Here is a 15,197-nt window from a genome sequence, read left to right as displayed (position 1 = left end):
CCTCTGTTTTGTTCGTGTCTTGTGAACTCATAGGTGATGCTTTTACTTAAGATACATTAATCACTTCACCAAAAAATGTCGATATAGAAAATTCTGTGAAAGGGCTCGTGTCGACTGATACTTTGCATATTCACTTGCTATGAGTTGGAATCCAGACAGGGATATTTTCCCCTTATTCTTGTGATTCTATCACCCACATAACAGCCACAAGTCTGCCTGGCTCCAACCCACCTTTTTGTCCCCCTCTTTGCTTCACTTTGCCACTGTAGGATCTACCATGTGACGCTCGGCCAGGACCACACTCATCACCAAGTTCCTTTGTATATAGCATTGGGAGATGCAGTCCCAATGCAGTAGGAGCAAGTCCCAACACTGTCTCCTGAACACTTGATGAGCGTGGTGAGAAAACAAAGCTGTTCAAATACTCCAGACACAAATTTATATAAAAATATGCCCCTTTCCCAACACACCCATATTTGTACCATGGAAACTATTATATTATTATTCCTTTTGAGGGTCAAATGATCTGTTACAAACCCAATTATTAAAGAGCAGCCCTGCAATTGTCTTTGCTCTCTTTAGAGAGATCCAGAGACAACCCTCATAGGCAGAGTGCAGCACCCAATCATCCACAACAGACACACAAAGTTTCTTGGTTATGTGCTTCACACACATGCTTGCCTCTTTTCCAATAAAACTATTCACACTTTCCACTACACTGTGTGGGGCTAACTGGATGTCCCAGCAACTCTCTGGCATGTGAGGCAAAGAGGCACCTGCTTATGCTCGATAATTTCTATCTTCCAGGAAGCTGATGACCAGTGAACTTCTGAATATAATGGATTCCATCACAGATGAAAGTAAGTGACTGGTCCAGGTACCCAAAAAGGAATTTTGAGAAACATAATAGCTTGTTTTCACATGTAAATAGTAAAACCTATGTGCAGTAAAGAAAAACCAGAGAAGGAAGATAAATCTTCCTGTGGCATGAGTTCACCAATCAGATACCCAGTACTAAGGGGTCAGCCCTAAAATCATGTACACATGAGCAGCACTAAATTGATTTAAGTGGCTATTAATATTCTCTCCCTCTGTCTCTCTCTCTCTCTATGTGTGTGTATGTGTGTTTGTGTGTGTAAATTTGATGGAGGTTTTGATGGTTTGAATAAGAATGGTCCCCATAGCTCATATATTTGAATGCTTAGTCATCAGGGAGTGGTGCTATTTGAGAAGAATTAGGAGATGTGGCCTGATTGGAGGAAGTGTGTCCCTAGTTGTTGGGCTCTGAAGTTTCAAAATACTATGTCATGATGATAGTGGAATAAACCTCTGAAACTATAGGCAAGCCCTCAATTAAATGCTTCCTTCTGTAAAATTTGCCTTGGTCACAGTTTCTCTTCACAGCAATAGAACAATGACTAAGACAGAAGGGATGGGAGGTGTTAGGGGGAGAAGAGGGAGAAGCGGGAGGAGGAAACCATGTAGATAAAAGAAAATTCTACAAGAAATTAAAAATTCTTTTTTAAAAGACATAAAAATAAATTTAAGAACAAGAATACAATAAAGTCATTATAAGAAAATCTAGAGATTGAGAAATGAAGACTCTAATAAATGTGAAGCACAAATAAATACCAGTGCTAGATATATTAGGATAATACATAGATCAATGCAGAGGATGTCAAAATACCATTTTTCATAAGGTTAGAGTAGAATAATACTTGTCAGATTATAATGGACAAAGCCCTCTTACAGAAGCCCAATCCGAGAGAACAGAAGCTATCATGTCTTTAAAAAAATAAGAAATACAAGAGAAGGGATTTTTTAAAAAGATTGAATTATACCAGATAACTGATTATTGAATCTTTAATTGTCAGTCTTTAATAGTTGCAGTGATGAAAGATTCATTTTGTCAAAGAACTAAAGCCCAATCTAATGGATCATTCTGGGAAAAGGGGTGGAGAGCAGATTGCAAGAAGTCTTATGATTCAAAACACAGTGATTTATTCCAGGACTCTTGCATTAAGGTTCCTTTTACTTGGTAATTCAAGTGTGGATTCCTTGGCTACTTTTTCCTTAATAACCTCAACTCTACTAATGAGAACAAGAGACATTAGGTTAATGATGAAATTTAAATTATTATATTTGTGATAATTTTTTGGAGAGTGTTGCTTCAAAAATATTATTCAAGTAACACACTGTTCCTTTTGAAATGACTCTGACAGCCTCCTCCACACCATATCCTACTGGGCCAAAAATTCAAAAGAGGAACAGGGTATGCAGACATCTTGATGTGACGGATATGATGTCAATGGAGTTGCAAAGGAACCGTTCTTTTGGTTTTTCTTAATAAGGGAGATTCCTTTAACTCTTTATTTACCACATACTTTAGAGAAACTCCAGAGTCCCAAGGAAGATGCTCATGGATCTGATTCCTGTAGACTTGCTGGTCCTGAGCTCAGCTCAGAGCACAGATGAAGGTATGAGAATTTGGGTGTGGGTGTTTGGGTCTGCGCTTGAGAGATAGAAGACCACAGTGCTGAGAGAGAAAAAAAAAAAGAATGAAGGAATCAACTGTGGAGAACAATTGGCTTTTGAATTCACAGGACAATGGTAATATTAGTAATGTCCTCAGTAGACATTAAAACATTTTCGCTAAGTACTAAAGGTAAGAGTTTCATTCCTAAAGAGATCTTGCTATGCTGTGAGATTGCATGGGAAATAGAACTGATGGAAGGAGATATATCATGAACATGTGCTTCAAAGGCAAAGAGTCACATAAGAAATATTACTCTCACAAGAGGGAGAAAATTAGGGTCCATTGTACACAGCTCCTATATACACTATTTCAAGATGTAACAAGTAGTATATGGAACACTGCCTAAACGTTTTACTCTTAGATCTACCTCATGAGAGAACATGTGAACAGAAACAAAGAGTTTAATGATAGAAAAAGGTAAGCAGTCACTAAAATGAATATTGAAATATGCAGAATAAAAGGAGGTATGATTGCTCATGCCTTTAATCCCATCTCTGGCTAGGTGGATACAGGAAGATCAGGAATTTAGTGTCATTCTCAGTTACAAACTAAGGTTGAAGCTAGTTTGAATTACTTGAGACTTTGACTCAAAAAAATAAAAAATAAGAAATGTATACATTATTTACATAAAATAAACAAGGAATTGGGGACAGCCTGGGAGGAAAAAAAGTATGTGATTCCTTAATTTTTCATAGGTAGGTGACACGTAGGATAGGAAGAGCTCACTCAGTCCCTTACATCTTTCCCATCTTCTATCTAACCAGCTTATTTACAGTAGATTGGGTAGACATTGGAGGTTAATTTTTCCTGCAGGACATTTGTGACCTCTGGAGATTTGTGACTTAACTTTTCAATTACTTGTATTTTGTTTCTTAGAGATCGAAAATGATGAATCTCCCTCTACAATAGATGGTAAAGCCCAGATTTTTCCTCAAAGTATTACTTTTTCTCAGTCTTTCTTGGTTCTCTGGTACATTGTTCTTATCACCATTTTGATGTAAAGGAATGAAAGTGTCCTGGCTCCCACTCACATTTCAGAAGCCTGCCACCAGATTGACCCGAGGACCATGAGCAAAGCAATTCAATTCAGGAAGAGACCCAGTACTTATGATAATTTTGCCCTTCTTGCAGAAATGAATTCTGTGTGAATGGCCCAATGGGAGATATGTAATGCTGACATCAGCATTACATGCTGAGGAACCAGCATTACATGCTGTTCAGGAAGCCTCAAGTGTTTCCCGTGTATAATGGAAGGGACAGTGGTAGGAGTGGGCTCAGGGAAGCACATAGGATTTGTGGTACTCTTTAGGGATAGACACAAATTCTGTCACTTTTTAAAAGACTCGAAGGTCCAGTAGCAGCACCTATTCCACAGCCCTACTGCCAAGGTGCTTTGCATTGTCTTCTTTCTCAGTTTTGTTATATGGAAGGAGTCACGCCAAGAGAACCTTCTTGCCTTTACATTGATGGTAAGATTATGTCTCTATTATTAGAAATTTTCCTTAAAACCTTTCAATACTTGGCCTAATTTACCTCCTCAACATGTCTTACCCCTAAATCCTGTTCTTTGCTTTTTTTTTCCCCTCCCCAGGAGACTGAGGTTGTAGTAACACTGGAAAACTCCATCTTCTCTGCAATCTGCATAGGCTTTGTTGTTGTTGTTAATGATCCTGCTGTTAGACAGTATCTCATTATGAAGCCCAGGCTACATTTGGACTTGTCTTCCTATGTCAGCCTCTTCAGTGCTGGGCTATAATTATCTGTGTGCACCATACCACTGTGTTTCCTGAAACGTTAATGTGTGTTTTTCTGTTATCTTTGACTCTTGTGTTGTATTGTGGGCTATCCTTTAGGTTTTGAACTCACTTCATACTCCAGATTACCCCCACAGTGTGTCATTCTTCATCTGCTTGGATACCTACAATCAAGTTAGTGGAACAATTCTTGATTCACAGTGGATGAAATTCATGATGTCTGAATTTCCTTGGTATTGGTAAGAGAATCAGATGTACTAACATAGAGAGAAAGAAAATTGTTATGATTATTGCTATAGAGACAAAGTTATTTCATCTTTGTTTTACAGCACTATAGAAAAATGCTTATATGATTTTTTCATAGATACAATAGTCACAAATTAGCAAGTAGTTATATTACTACTGCCTTAAATATACTTGAAAGTTGACAATGTCTCACCAGCTACCACAGCATCTAGCATGAGGCAGAAAAAAAAATGTTAGACTCAAATATTTGAAGTTAGAATAGATATTTGGATAAAATAAATGTTTATTTAATAGTGCATATTTTTATTACCTGCATGCATGTGAATGCTGACCATATAAAGAGTAAAATAAGTAGTATTCTCAGTACCAAGTATTTGAGGAATAATGGGTTTTGTCATTGTATAATTAACTGGCAATGTATTGGAAGAGATTTGGAAAATACACTCAGGACCCTGTACATATATTCTGGTGTACTTAATGAACATCATTTTTTATTATATTATATGTGAGTCCCGATTTCTGTTTCCTGATGGTGAGTTAGAATTATATAATATTAGTAGTTTGGAAAAAAATCATCCAGAGTAAAATATGTACATGAAGCAAATGAAAAACGAAATAATGCAAATAAATATAATTTTATTTTCATGGCAGCATGTAAGATTTCACTTTTTTCCTTCCGCAGCAGCTACAAAGGGCTTCAGGTTTCTCAGTGCACAGCACAGATCACCAGGATGAAGTTCAGCTGGGCTCTCTTCAACAAGAAAACATCTTTGTGGGCAAAATAAACCAGCTCATTAGTGAGCTTTGGTTATTGATTGACACTGATTATGAGAGTTCATGAAAGTAAATGTGTTAAGAATCATACACAGCATTTTAGGTGATTGCATTAATACACCTTAGGTTGCACAAAAGAAATTGCAGCAACATGGTGGTGACACTGAGCGCCTTTCTGTGGGTCACATTGAGAACTATTGTAACTGTGGAGTTCATGATAGGAATTTTAGGAAATGCTTTCATGGCTCTGGTGAACACTGTAGACTGGGTGAAAAGAGGAAAGATCTCTGCAGTGGATAAGATCCACACTGCTCTAGCCATCTCCAGAATTGCTTTCTTGTTGACCTTATTCACAATTTTCTTGACATCCTTATGGAATCAAGATTTATTGGAAACAAGAAAAATGTTAAAAATATACAGTATTTTCTGGACTGTGACCAATCATTTCAGCGTCTGGCTTGCTACATGCCTCTGCATGTTTTATTTTCTCAAAATAGCCAATTTCTCAAACTCCATTTTTCTTGCTCTCAAGTGGAAAGTAAAAAGAGTGGTTTCGGGAACACAGATGGTGTCTCTGATGATCTTGTTTATAAACATTATAGTCATAAACATATTCACTGATAGACTCCAAGAAAACCCACTTTACGAATTTAGTTCAAATAACACTGTAAACTATCAGCAGCTCTTTCTACTCAACACTATGTTCACACTCATCCCATTCACTGTGTCCCTGACAATGTTCCTCCTGCTCATCTTCTCCCTGTGGAGACATCTGAAGAACATGCAGCACAGTGCCACAGGCTCCAGAGATGTCCGCACCATGGCCCACATAAAGTCCCTGCAAACTGTCGTCACCTTCCTGTTATTATATATTGGTTTTTTTATGTCACTTCTTTTACAGTCTTTGAATATTAACTCTCAATGTAATAAGTTTATTGCTATGCTTTTATGGATTATAGAAATAACTTTTCCCTCAGGCCACTCATGTGTCCTGATTCTGGCAAACAGTAAGCTGAGGCAGGCCTCTCTTTCTGTGCTCTGGTGGCTGAGGTACAAGCACAGATAGACAGAGAATTGTGCTCCCTAAAAGATTATCAAGGATCCTCTTCCACAGTCTAGGGAAAATTCAGTTAATAAGTACTGGAGTTTAAGAAGGAATCTGGTTTATGAATCTCACAGGCCATGAGCCTTCAGGCAGAGAATGCACTGGAGAGGCAAAGAGAGGAATTGCTGCCTATGGACTGGCATGCTGCAATGCAAGGTGGGAAATAAGCTTCAGTCTGCTATGAAGAGCAGAACATCTCTCTTAAAGGTCCCTTGTGGGAGAATAGGGAATGTGGAAGACGATGTGCCATGAGGAATGTACCCAAGGTTAGCTGGTAACATCCCACCAGAGACGGAAACAGTATGTATTGTGATAGTGGGTGTTTCAAGGCGGGTGTTTCACGGACAGTTCTGGACAGTCCTCACAATGGTGCTTAGCTGTTCTCTCTTCAGCCCTTCTCCGTTTCGGATCTTGCTGTCTGGAAAGGCCACTGGAGGTGAGAATAACGGTTGCCCTGGAAGTTCTGTAGAGAATGAAGGAGACTTGTAGGATGCAGGAAGAGTCAGGTCCATGATGTAAGAGCACCTGAAGAGGACGGAGATTGCTGGGGTGTAATTGGGGCTAATGGTGCGGGATGCTCATATGCGCACGTTAATATTTCCCAAATATTTTTCAGTTCTATGTAATTTTATTAATTCCAGAAAATTCAATGTAGATTAAGCACTATCTAAACACAGTCTGGCTTTGGAGAAAAAGGTTCAGATATGTATATTGCCATAAAAAGGTGTGCATAAGGAATGCTGACCTGAAAGAACTGGGATCACTGTAAGTTTTGTATCAATCATTATCCTTTTACAGATTTAAAAATGATTGACGGGTAATGCATGAAACATGCCGACATATAAAAATGAGGCATGAAAATGCAAGGTTATTTCATCCTGTCACATAAAATGAATTCAAATTATAGAAAAATTCAAGAAATTGAGTATAAAATATAGATATTTTATGTTTTAAAATATCTACATACTTATCCAATATTTCAATTATAACATCAATTTAGAAAATTAAAAAGCAAATAATCTGAGCCAGCTAGCAAGTGCCTTGACCTACGGATTTATCTCCTTTCTCCTTCAGCAGTCTGGAGATTGAACTACTGTCAAGTGCCTTGGCCTACGGATTTATCTCCTTTCTCCTTCAGCAGTCTGGAGATTGAACTACTGTCAAGTGCCTTGGCCTACGGATTTATCTCCTTTCTCCTTCAGCAGTCTGGAGATTGAACTACTGTCCCGTTCTTGTCCTCTGATCATCATACCCCACCATAAAAATATCCACAAGATACTGATAATAAATATGTATTTAAAAATATTTTTAGGTTATTCCAGTTCCATACTTACATTATTTAATTTGGGAAGCAAGAATCATTGAAACATACTCTCATGGACCTAGGCACAGATTTTCTACGTAGTTTTATTCATATAAAACGTTCTTTTTTATCTTTATTTTCAAGAATACCAAATAGCCCCCACGGTTGTGGTTTCATTGAATTTCTCAGCACAGGATTTGTGTTTTCGTGTTATTTTATGTCTGTGGTTCCCAACCGGCATAACGCGGCTGCCCTTTAATACACTCTGGATACTCCCTCATGAGCACACAGGTAGGGTGCGATGTCTCAGCACCAGAGACCATCGGAATTATGTGTTGGGTGATGGTTTCAGATGACTCATTTGGGGGTCGCTGCCCACAGGCTGAGAACCACCGCCTTACGGGTTCATCATCCAAGTTATCATTGGAATAGAGATTCAGAGCGATTCCGGTTGCCTGACATGTAATCTACATGAAATTGCATCATGCATGTATTATGTTAGCATTGACTGTATGGCAAAATGAATAGTAAATGAAACGAATAAAATTAAACTCAAATACGTGAACAGTTTAAACTAAATTGTAAAAGGAAGCCCTGAGAGCTGAGCTTATCTATGCAGTCCAGTGGCCTGAGTTCAATTTAGTTTAAACTGAAATAGGGCTCAATTCTGTGAATTCTTAGGAAACCAGGAGTCTTTTTTGATTGCTATTTTCACAAAGAAATTCCCACAGGCATGGAGTACTTGCGAGCATTAGATCCCTAGGAATTACAGGTGCCTGTGAGATGGGATGTCGGTACTGAGAAAGAAAAGAAAGTCTTGTACAAGAATAACAAGTGCTATTAGCTGCTGAACAATTTCTCCAGCACCCTAAATTTTCTTTTTAAACATGGCTCATTCATTTGTTTGTTAATCTTAAAATAAATGTTTATCTTATGTTTTATTTATCTTTCAGGGCTAAATTGTTGAAAAACAAATGATTTAACTAAAATGTGGACTGGTGGCCATAAACAGAATGCCATTCTGTTTATAAGGTTACTTATTTGTGTTCCTTGTAGCATTTTGTTACCCACATAGATATGATATTGTTTCTCAGGTGCAGAGCAAATGTATCCTTTAGCCTAAGAAGATATCAATGGTGAAACCAATGACCTCTCTGTGGTGGGGAACACTGCCCAGATTGAGCAGCACACATAGAGAGTTGCTCAGGCCACATTTGAAACTTTGTGGAAAAAATGTGCAAAAGAAAATGAACTTGTTTATCTTCTTTAGGTGTATAGACTTCATTATGTTTATCATATCTTGTAGGTCTATATAAGCGGGTATATACCATGTTTGTCTTTCTCCTTCTGGGATACTTCACTCAGAATGATCTTTTCTAGATCCCACCATTTGCCTGCAAATTTCATGATTTCCTCCTTTTTGATTGCTGAGTAGTATTCCATTGTGTAAAAATACCACAATTTCTGTATCCATTCCTCCGTTGATGGACATCTGGGTTGTTTCCAGGTTCTGGCTATTACAAATAAAGCTGCTATAAACATGGTTGAGCAAATGTCCTTGTAAACAAGAAAGCGGACACAGGGTAAGATGATAAATCTTCACTTAGAAAGACAAAGGGGATGTGCATTGGACATATGACAATAGTCTACCGCAGAAGGCATTGAAAAGACTCTACTTAGCAGCATTTCAAAACAGATACTAAGACTCATAACCAAACCTTTGGTAGAAGGAGAGTTAGTATGACGTGGAAAGAATAGGAGCCCCACAAGGACCAAATATATCTGGGCACAGGGTTTTTTTTTCTGAAACTGTTTCTCCAACCAAGGACCATGTATGGATATAACCTAGAACCTCCACTCAGATGTAGCCTGTGGTAGCTCAGTAACCAACTGGTTTCCCATAGTAAGGGGAACAGGGACTATCTCTGACAGGAACTCAAGAGCAGGCTCTTTGACCTCCCCACCCCCAAGGGAGGAGCAGTCCTGCTAAGCCACAGAGGAGGACTTTGCAGCCAGTCCTGAAGATACCTGATAAAACAGGGCCAGACGAAAGGGGAGGAGGTCCTCCCTAATCCGTGGACTTGGAAAGGGGCAGGGAGAAGCTGAGGGAGGGAGGGTGGGATTGGGAGGGATTAAGGGAGAGGATACAGCTGGGATACAGAGTTAATAAAATGTAACTAATAATAATAATAAAATTTAAGCTGGCAAAAAAAGAAAATGAACTTACATGTTTATGTCAAGTGTATTCATTTCTTTCTAAGATGTTTGATACCTGATAATCATGATAAACTCACTGATAGATAAACTTAGGTGGAGTCATGTCTCTATTCTATTTTAGGTGCCTTCCCTTAGCAAAGGAACATTTGCTCACACATCCCTAGGAAGTGTCGTGAGTGTGTATTGTAAGAAATTTGTAATCTAGGCATGTCTGGATAGGGGGAGCACAACGCAGGAGCCTGTGGTACTTCTGCTCCTGGTACAATAGGTCAAGTTACCTGGGAGGAGGTGTAAGCAGGCTGACAAAGTAGGGGAGAGCTACGTTTCTCAGCTAGCACAGGAAGCAGATCTACTACCCTGAGCATGTGGCTTTGTTTCCAGGATTCATTGGTGGGCCTCAGCTAGGGAAGCATGATGGAGGAGGTTCTTGTGTAATGTACGTGGACATAACCAGAGGAAGCAGTGTCCAGAAAACTTTGCTGGGTGAATTCTGGGGCAAGTTTGTAGCTTCACAAGACCAAGAAATACTTAAGAGAGAAATGGCACATAGAGCTAGCAGAATGTAAATATGCTCAGCAAAAGAGAAAGCACTGGCTTTGTGCATGTGGGGTAAAGTTGATGTTTTGTAAAATCAACAATTCCATATTGTTGAAAATACAATGGTGTCAGGCTATATACCATTAGTTATTTGTCCTATAATTCAATGGTGGCATTATTTACCTTCCTTTCACAATTAATTAGACAGAGAGGTGTTGGATTTTATAATTTCCTTATTTACCTTGGGCTGGGCAGATAGTTCCACCTATGCTGTCCCAATAACCTCCCCATCATCTCCCAGCTCCCATCCAATGCCACCCACCTCAACCTTTCCTAACTGGGCTCCTTTCCATTCACAATCTTATAAATACTTGCTTATGTTTTTATCTTGTTGTTTTCTCCATCCACGCCATGCTCAGAGTCCTTCTTCCAGGCTTACAAGGTCTCTTCTCCATGCTAACCCATCATGGCATTCTCCTTCCTCCTCTCTTCCTTTCTTCCTCTTTGTTTCCTATGATTCTCCTGAACACAAAGCCTGAAAACCTTAGCCATGCTTACCCCATTCTTCCCTGCCCAGGTTTAAGGCCTTTTAATCAACCATTCAGAAATAATGATTTAGACAGGTTTAGGGTAGTAACCATATTTTGAGGGCTTGTAATTAGCATCAAAATACAAAATAGCATCAGACCAACCCTCAAGACCCTCAAGTGAACAATCAGGCACAAAAGGAGTCTAATAAAGCTCATTATTATTACAACAATTTCTACAGAAGAGCCTCAGGATATATACATGTGTCTATTACTTAATGTATATAAACCAGCTTATACATTTCAGAGAAGTAGGATGAACTACTAAATAGCAATTCTATCAATCTAGACAAGGCAGACAAAAAGTGAGACAAACACATGCACACTCACACACACACAAACAGGGGGGAGGGTGAGAAAGGGGATAGAAAAAGTTTAGAATAAATGAAAATGATCAACTGACCAACAATCTTAGAGAAAATAAATTGAACAAGTAAAATTTATAAATGAGATGCATTAGTCAGTGTAAAAGAGTATAGTTTTAGACCAGTGTATATTTATTAAATGTACCTCTTATATATTTTATATAATACAATTATATATTGTACATTTACAATTTTTATATATTTATTTTATATGCTATATCTCATATGTAACTGTTGCATGGAAAAGAAATAAATCAAAAGCAGTTGAAAATATGTGGAAAAGACATAAGTATATAAGCCAAGCTAGAAGGTTATGGGCCTGTAACCCCAGCTACTCTCGAAGCAGGAAGTTCCGGAGTGGATGTCAGTACTGTTTGTAAAATTCCTTCAAACATTAACTTAAAAATAAACATTTGACTATTAAGAATAGGTATGAAGGAGGCCATACTAAGGACCCAATCACAAGTAACATGCTTCATAGAAATTATCAGCAACATAGCTCATCAGATAAAAAAACTTGACTCCTACCCTGAGGACCAGAGTTCTAATACTGGGAACCACAGAGTAGGAGAGAGGCAACTCTGCAAATTGCTCTCTTAACTTCAAATTGCCTACCATGATGTTTACACACGCACACAAACACTCGAATGCAATTTAAACTATTGGTAAAAGAAATCGTCAGCATACTTAATTGTGAAAGAAGGGTATGTAGAGCTTAATAAGATTTTATTTTCCTTGTAATTACAACTCATATCTTAGAGAAGTCTAGAATTAGTTTTCATACAAGAAATGAAACAGGTGAGTGGTTTTGGTGGTGGTGGCTGCTGCTGCTGCAGCTGTTGGTGGTGATGTGTGTGTTTATGTGTGTGTGTTTGTGTATGTGTTTACTGTTTGTAATTAATACAGCTATAATACCACCTATCTGCAGATAATTGTAGTCAGAAGAGTAGTCTGGGAGAGCAAACAGAAAACAAGGAGTCATTAGTATGGAAGCAACCTACAAGTTCATTCCTAAGTTTTCCTTCATGAGGCCAGCGTATTGACTAAACTAAGCTATTGGTTTTGAGAAACACTTTTGGCATCTTCTAAGGACTGAGGCTCATCTACCACTTTGGACATTCCCTGCATTCCCTGCACACTGAGTTTAAAATATCAGTGAAAACTGGAGTTGGTGAATCAATTTACATAGAGACTAGACAAGGCAAAACCTTGCAAAACAGTAAAAGAGAGTGTCTTTGTTTGCATGCTAGCAAATGGGAATTTGGTTTGAACTTTAATACCAGAAACTTCAAGGTAGGAAAGATATGAAGCCAAGCATACACCACTGATTGCAATTTCACCTTGCTGTGACAGATTTTGCTTTTGATTATTTTTTGAGGTCTCTATGGCATTGTAAACCATTCTGAGTTTGTCCAGAGTAAAAGAATAAAATCTACTAGGTGATGAAAATTTCACCAATCGGGCTTTCTCCCAAATGGGTTTTCTTCATGTACATGCAGACACAATTATTCAGTTCACATAGTCCATCCGGGCTGATAAATGGACACGTGAAGATGGGTGTTAGCACTGCCTGCGATGGCAGAGGTCTCCCTGTGCCGGCTTTACTACCAGCCTCAGCAGGCTTTATCTTCTTATGATGACTCAATTATCCAATGTAACTTTTTTCCTCCTGAAATGAAGAGACAGGTGTTATTCTGTTTCTTCTGTAAATACTTCAGTGCTTTTGTTTTCTAAACTGGAGTACGTTTACACAATAGAATACTACTCAGCTATTAAAAAACAAATCATGAAGTTTGCAGGTAAATGGGTGGAACTAGAAAAGATCATCCTATGTGAGGTAAAAAAGACACACATAGAATACTCTCACTTACAAGTGGATTTTAGCCATATAGTACAGGATAACCATACCACAATCCACAGACCCAAAGAAGCTAAGTAACAAAGGTCCGAGGGAGGAAGCTTGAATCCCACTCAGAAGGGGAAGTAAAACAGACATCAGAAGTAGATGAAGAGAAGAAGCTGGCGGGGAGAGAGGTGAGGTTTGGAACAAGAGTGGGGATCATGTGCAGGGAATTGGGAAGGAGGTGGGAGGGCTGGGAGAGAGATGGGAAGCTGATGGGTGGGAATCTGTAGGACAAGCTGGAGACATGTGATAGGGTAGGCTCTTGGGAGGATATGGGGTGGCTCTAGCTGAGACTCCTAACAGTGGAGGGTATGGGGACTGAGGTGGTCACCCTCTATAACCAGACAGGACTTCCAATGACCAGAAAGGGAGATAAACTCACCCACAAAACTTTTGACCCCAAATTTACCCTGATTACAAGATGGGCAGGAATAAAGATGTAGTGGAGTTTGAGGAAATGGTCAACCAATGATTGGCCCAAATTGAGATCCATCCCATGGGAGAGAGCCAACCTTGTCACTATTAGTGATACTCTGCTGTGCTTGCAGAAATGAGCCAGGCTAGCTGTCCTCTGAAAAGCTCCACCCAGCAGTAGATCAAAACAGATGCTTAGATACACAGCCAAAGATTAGACAGAAATCTGCGAATCTTGTAGACGAGTTGGGGGAAGGATAGAGAGACCTGAAGGGACAAGAAATCCATAATAAAACCAACAGAATAAACTAATCTAGGCTCATGAGGGCTCACAGAGACTGAACCACCAACCTAAATGCATGTATGGACTGGACCTAGGCTCCCTACACTTATGGAGCTGATGGCTAGCTCAGTCTTCATGTGGGTCCTCAAGAAACTTGATCAGAGGCTATCACTGACATAGACACATTTACCTGAAATTGGATCACTTACCCCTAGCTGGGAAGCCTCCTCTGGCCTAAGTGGACAATGATACATTTAGTCCTGATGAGACATGAAGGGGTGGCACATGGAGGGGGTTGCTCCCTTTTCTGAGAAAAAGGGGAACAGGGAATCAAGGAAGAGGGTGGGAGTGTGGGAAGGTGAGAAGAAAGAAGGGAGGTGGCTACTATCTGTGTTTAAATTCAATAAATGAATAAATTAAAAAGAAAAAAGATGATGAAAGAATATCAGAGTGTTATGCATGGGCTACATGAATCATAAATGCTGAAGAGCAGAAAAAGAATGATGTTGACAAAATGGGCTTTGAATACAAATAAATTGTGTATTAATATTAGCATGTTCATGCCTTTGCATAAAATCAAATAATGAATACATATTTTCTTAGTACTGAACTTTTGACAAATGATGATTTTCATGAGATTCTTGGGTTGTGGATAGTTTTCTGGAAGTGATTTGCATACTTTGCACAGGCTTGGAACATAGCTGATTCAAAAGCCTTTAAAGAGATGTGGTACTAAGGAATATCTAGGTATGAGATCAGGTTACTGCTGCCTTATATGCAAGACAGATAATTTTATGATTTACTCAGTCCTCAAGTTACCAGTTAACAATTGTAGATAAGAAGAAAATGAACAAAACATTGCAAATAAATTTTTCTTTATTTGCATCTCAGCACAAGAGATGATCATTTCCTTCATCAAAATTTGCAATGTCTCTAGATTGCTATTTGCAAGGCACACCAGATTCAGTTCAGCTGTCTAGGAAAATGCAAGACTTATATGATGGAAAGCATGAAGTCATTAGCAAGGCTCAATTGCTTGTTTATTTTTAGAGTTGTAGATTTTTTAAGGAAACATGCTTTGGGGTTTTGAGTATTGAATATACACGATCTTACAGTAGCATGTTTTAACAAACCTTAAGCAGTGACAATAGAAATTGAAGCATTCAATTGAAG

At 38.7% G+C, this 15,197-nt stretch overlaps 1 protein-coding gene across 1 annotated transcript; it reads left to right on the top strand.

Moving 5' to 3' along the window:
- The first annotated feature begins 5,461 nt into the window (after positions 1–5,461).
- Positions 5,462–6,376, top strand: LOC110543059 (taste receptor type 2 member 103-like). The gene has a single exon (XM_021629505.1). It carries the CDS (start codon positions 5,462–5,464, stop codon positions 6,374–6,376), a length of 915 nt encoding a protein of 304 aa, XP_021485180.1.
- The last annotated feature ends 8,821 nt before the right edge of the window (positions 6,377–15,197 follow it).

The sequence above is a fragment of the Meriones unguiculatus genome, chromosome 5, assembly GCF_030254825.1.
Source record: "Meriones unguiculatus strain TT.TT164.6M chromosome 5, Bangor_MerUng_6.1, whole genome shotgun sequence".
Taxonomy (NCBI): domain Eukaryota; kingdom Metazoa; phylum Chordata; class Mammalia; order Rodentia; family Muridae; genus Meriones; species Meriones unguiculatus.
This window is presented reverse-complemented; position numbering and strand designations above follow the sequence as displayed.

Coding starts and splice junctions, on each gene's coding strand:
- LOC110543059 (XM_021629505.1), top strand. CDS start 5,462: ATGGTGGTGACACTGAGCGCCTTTCTGTGGGTCACATTGAGAACTATT.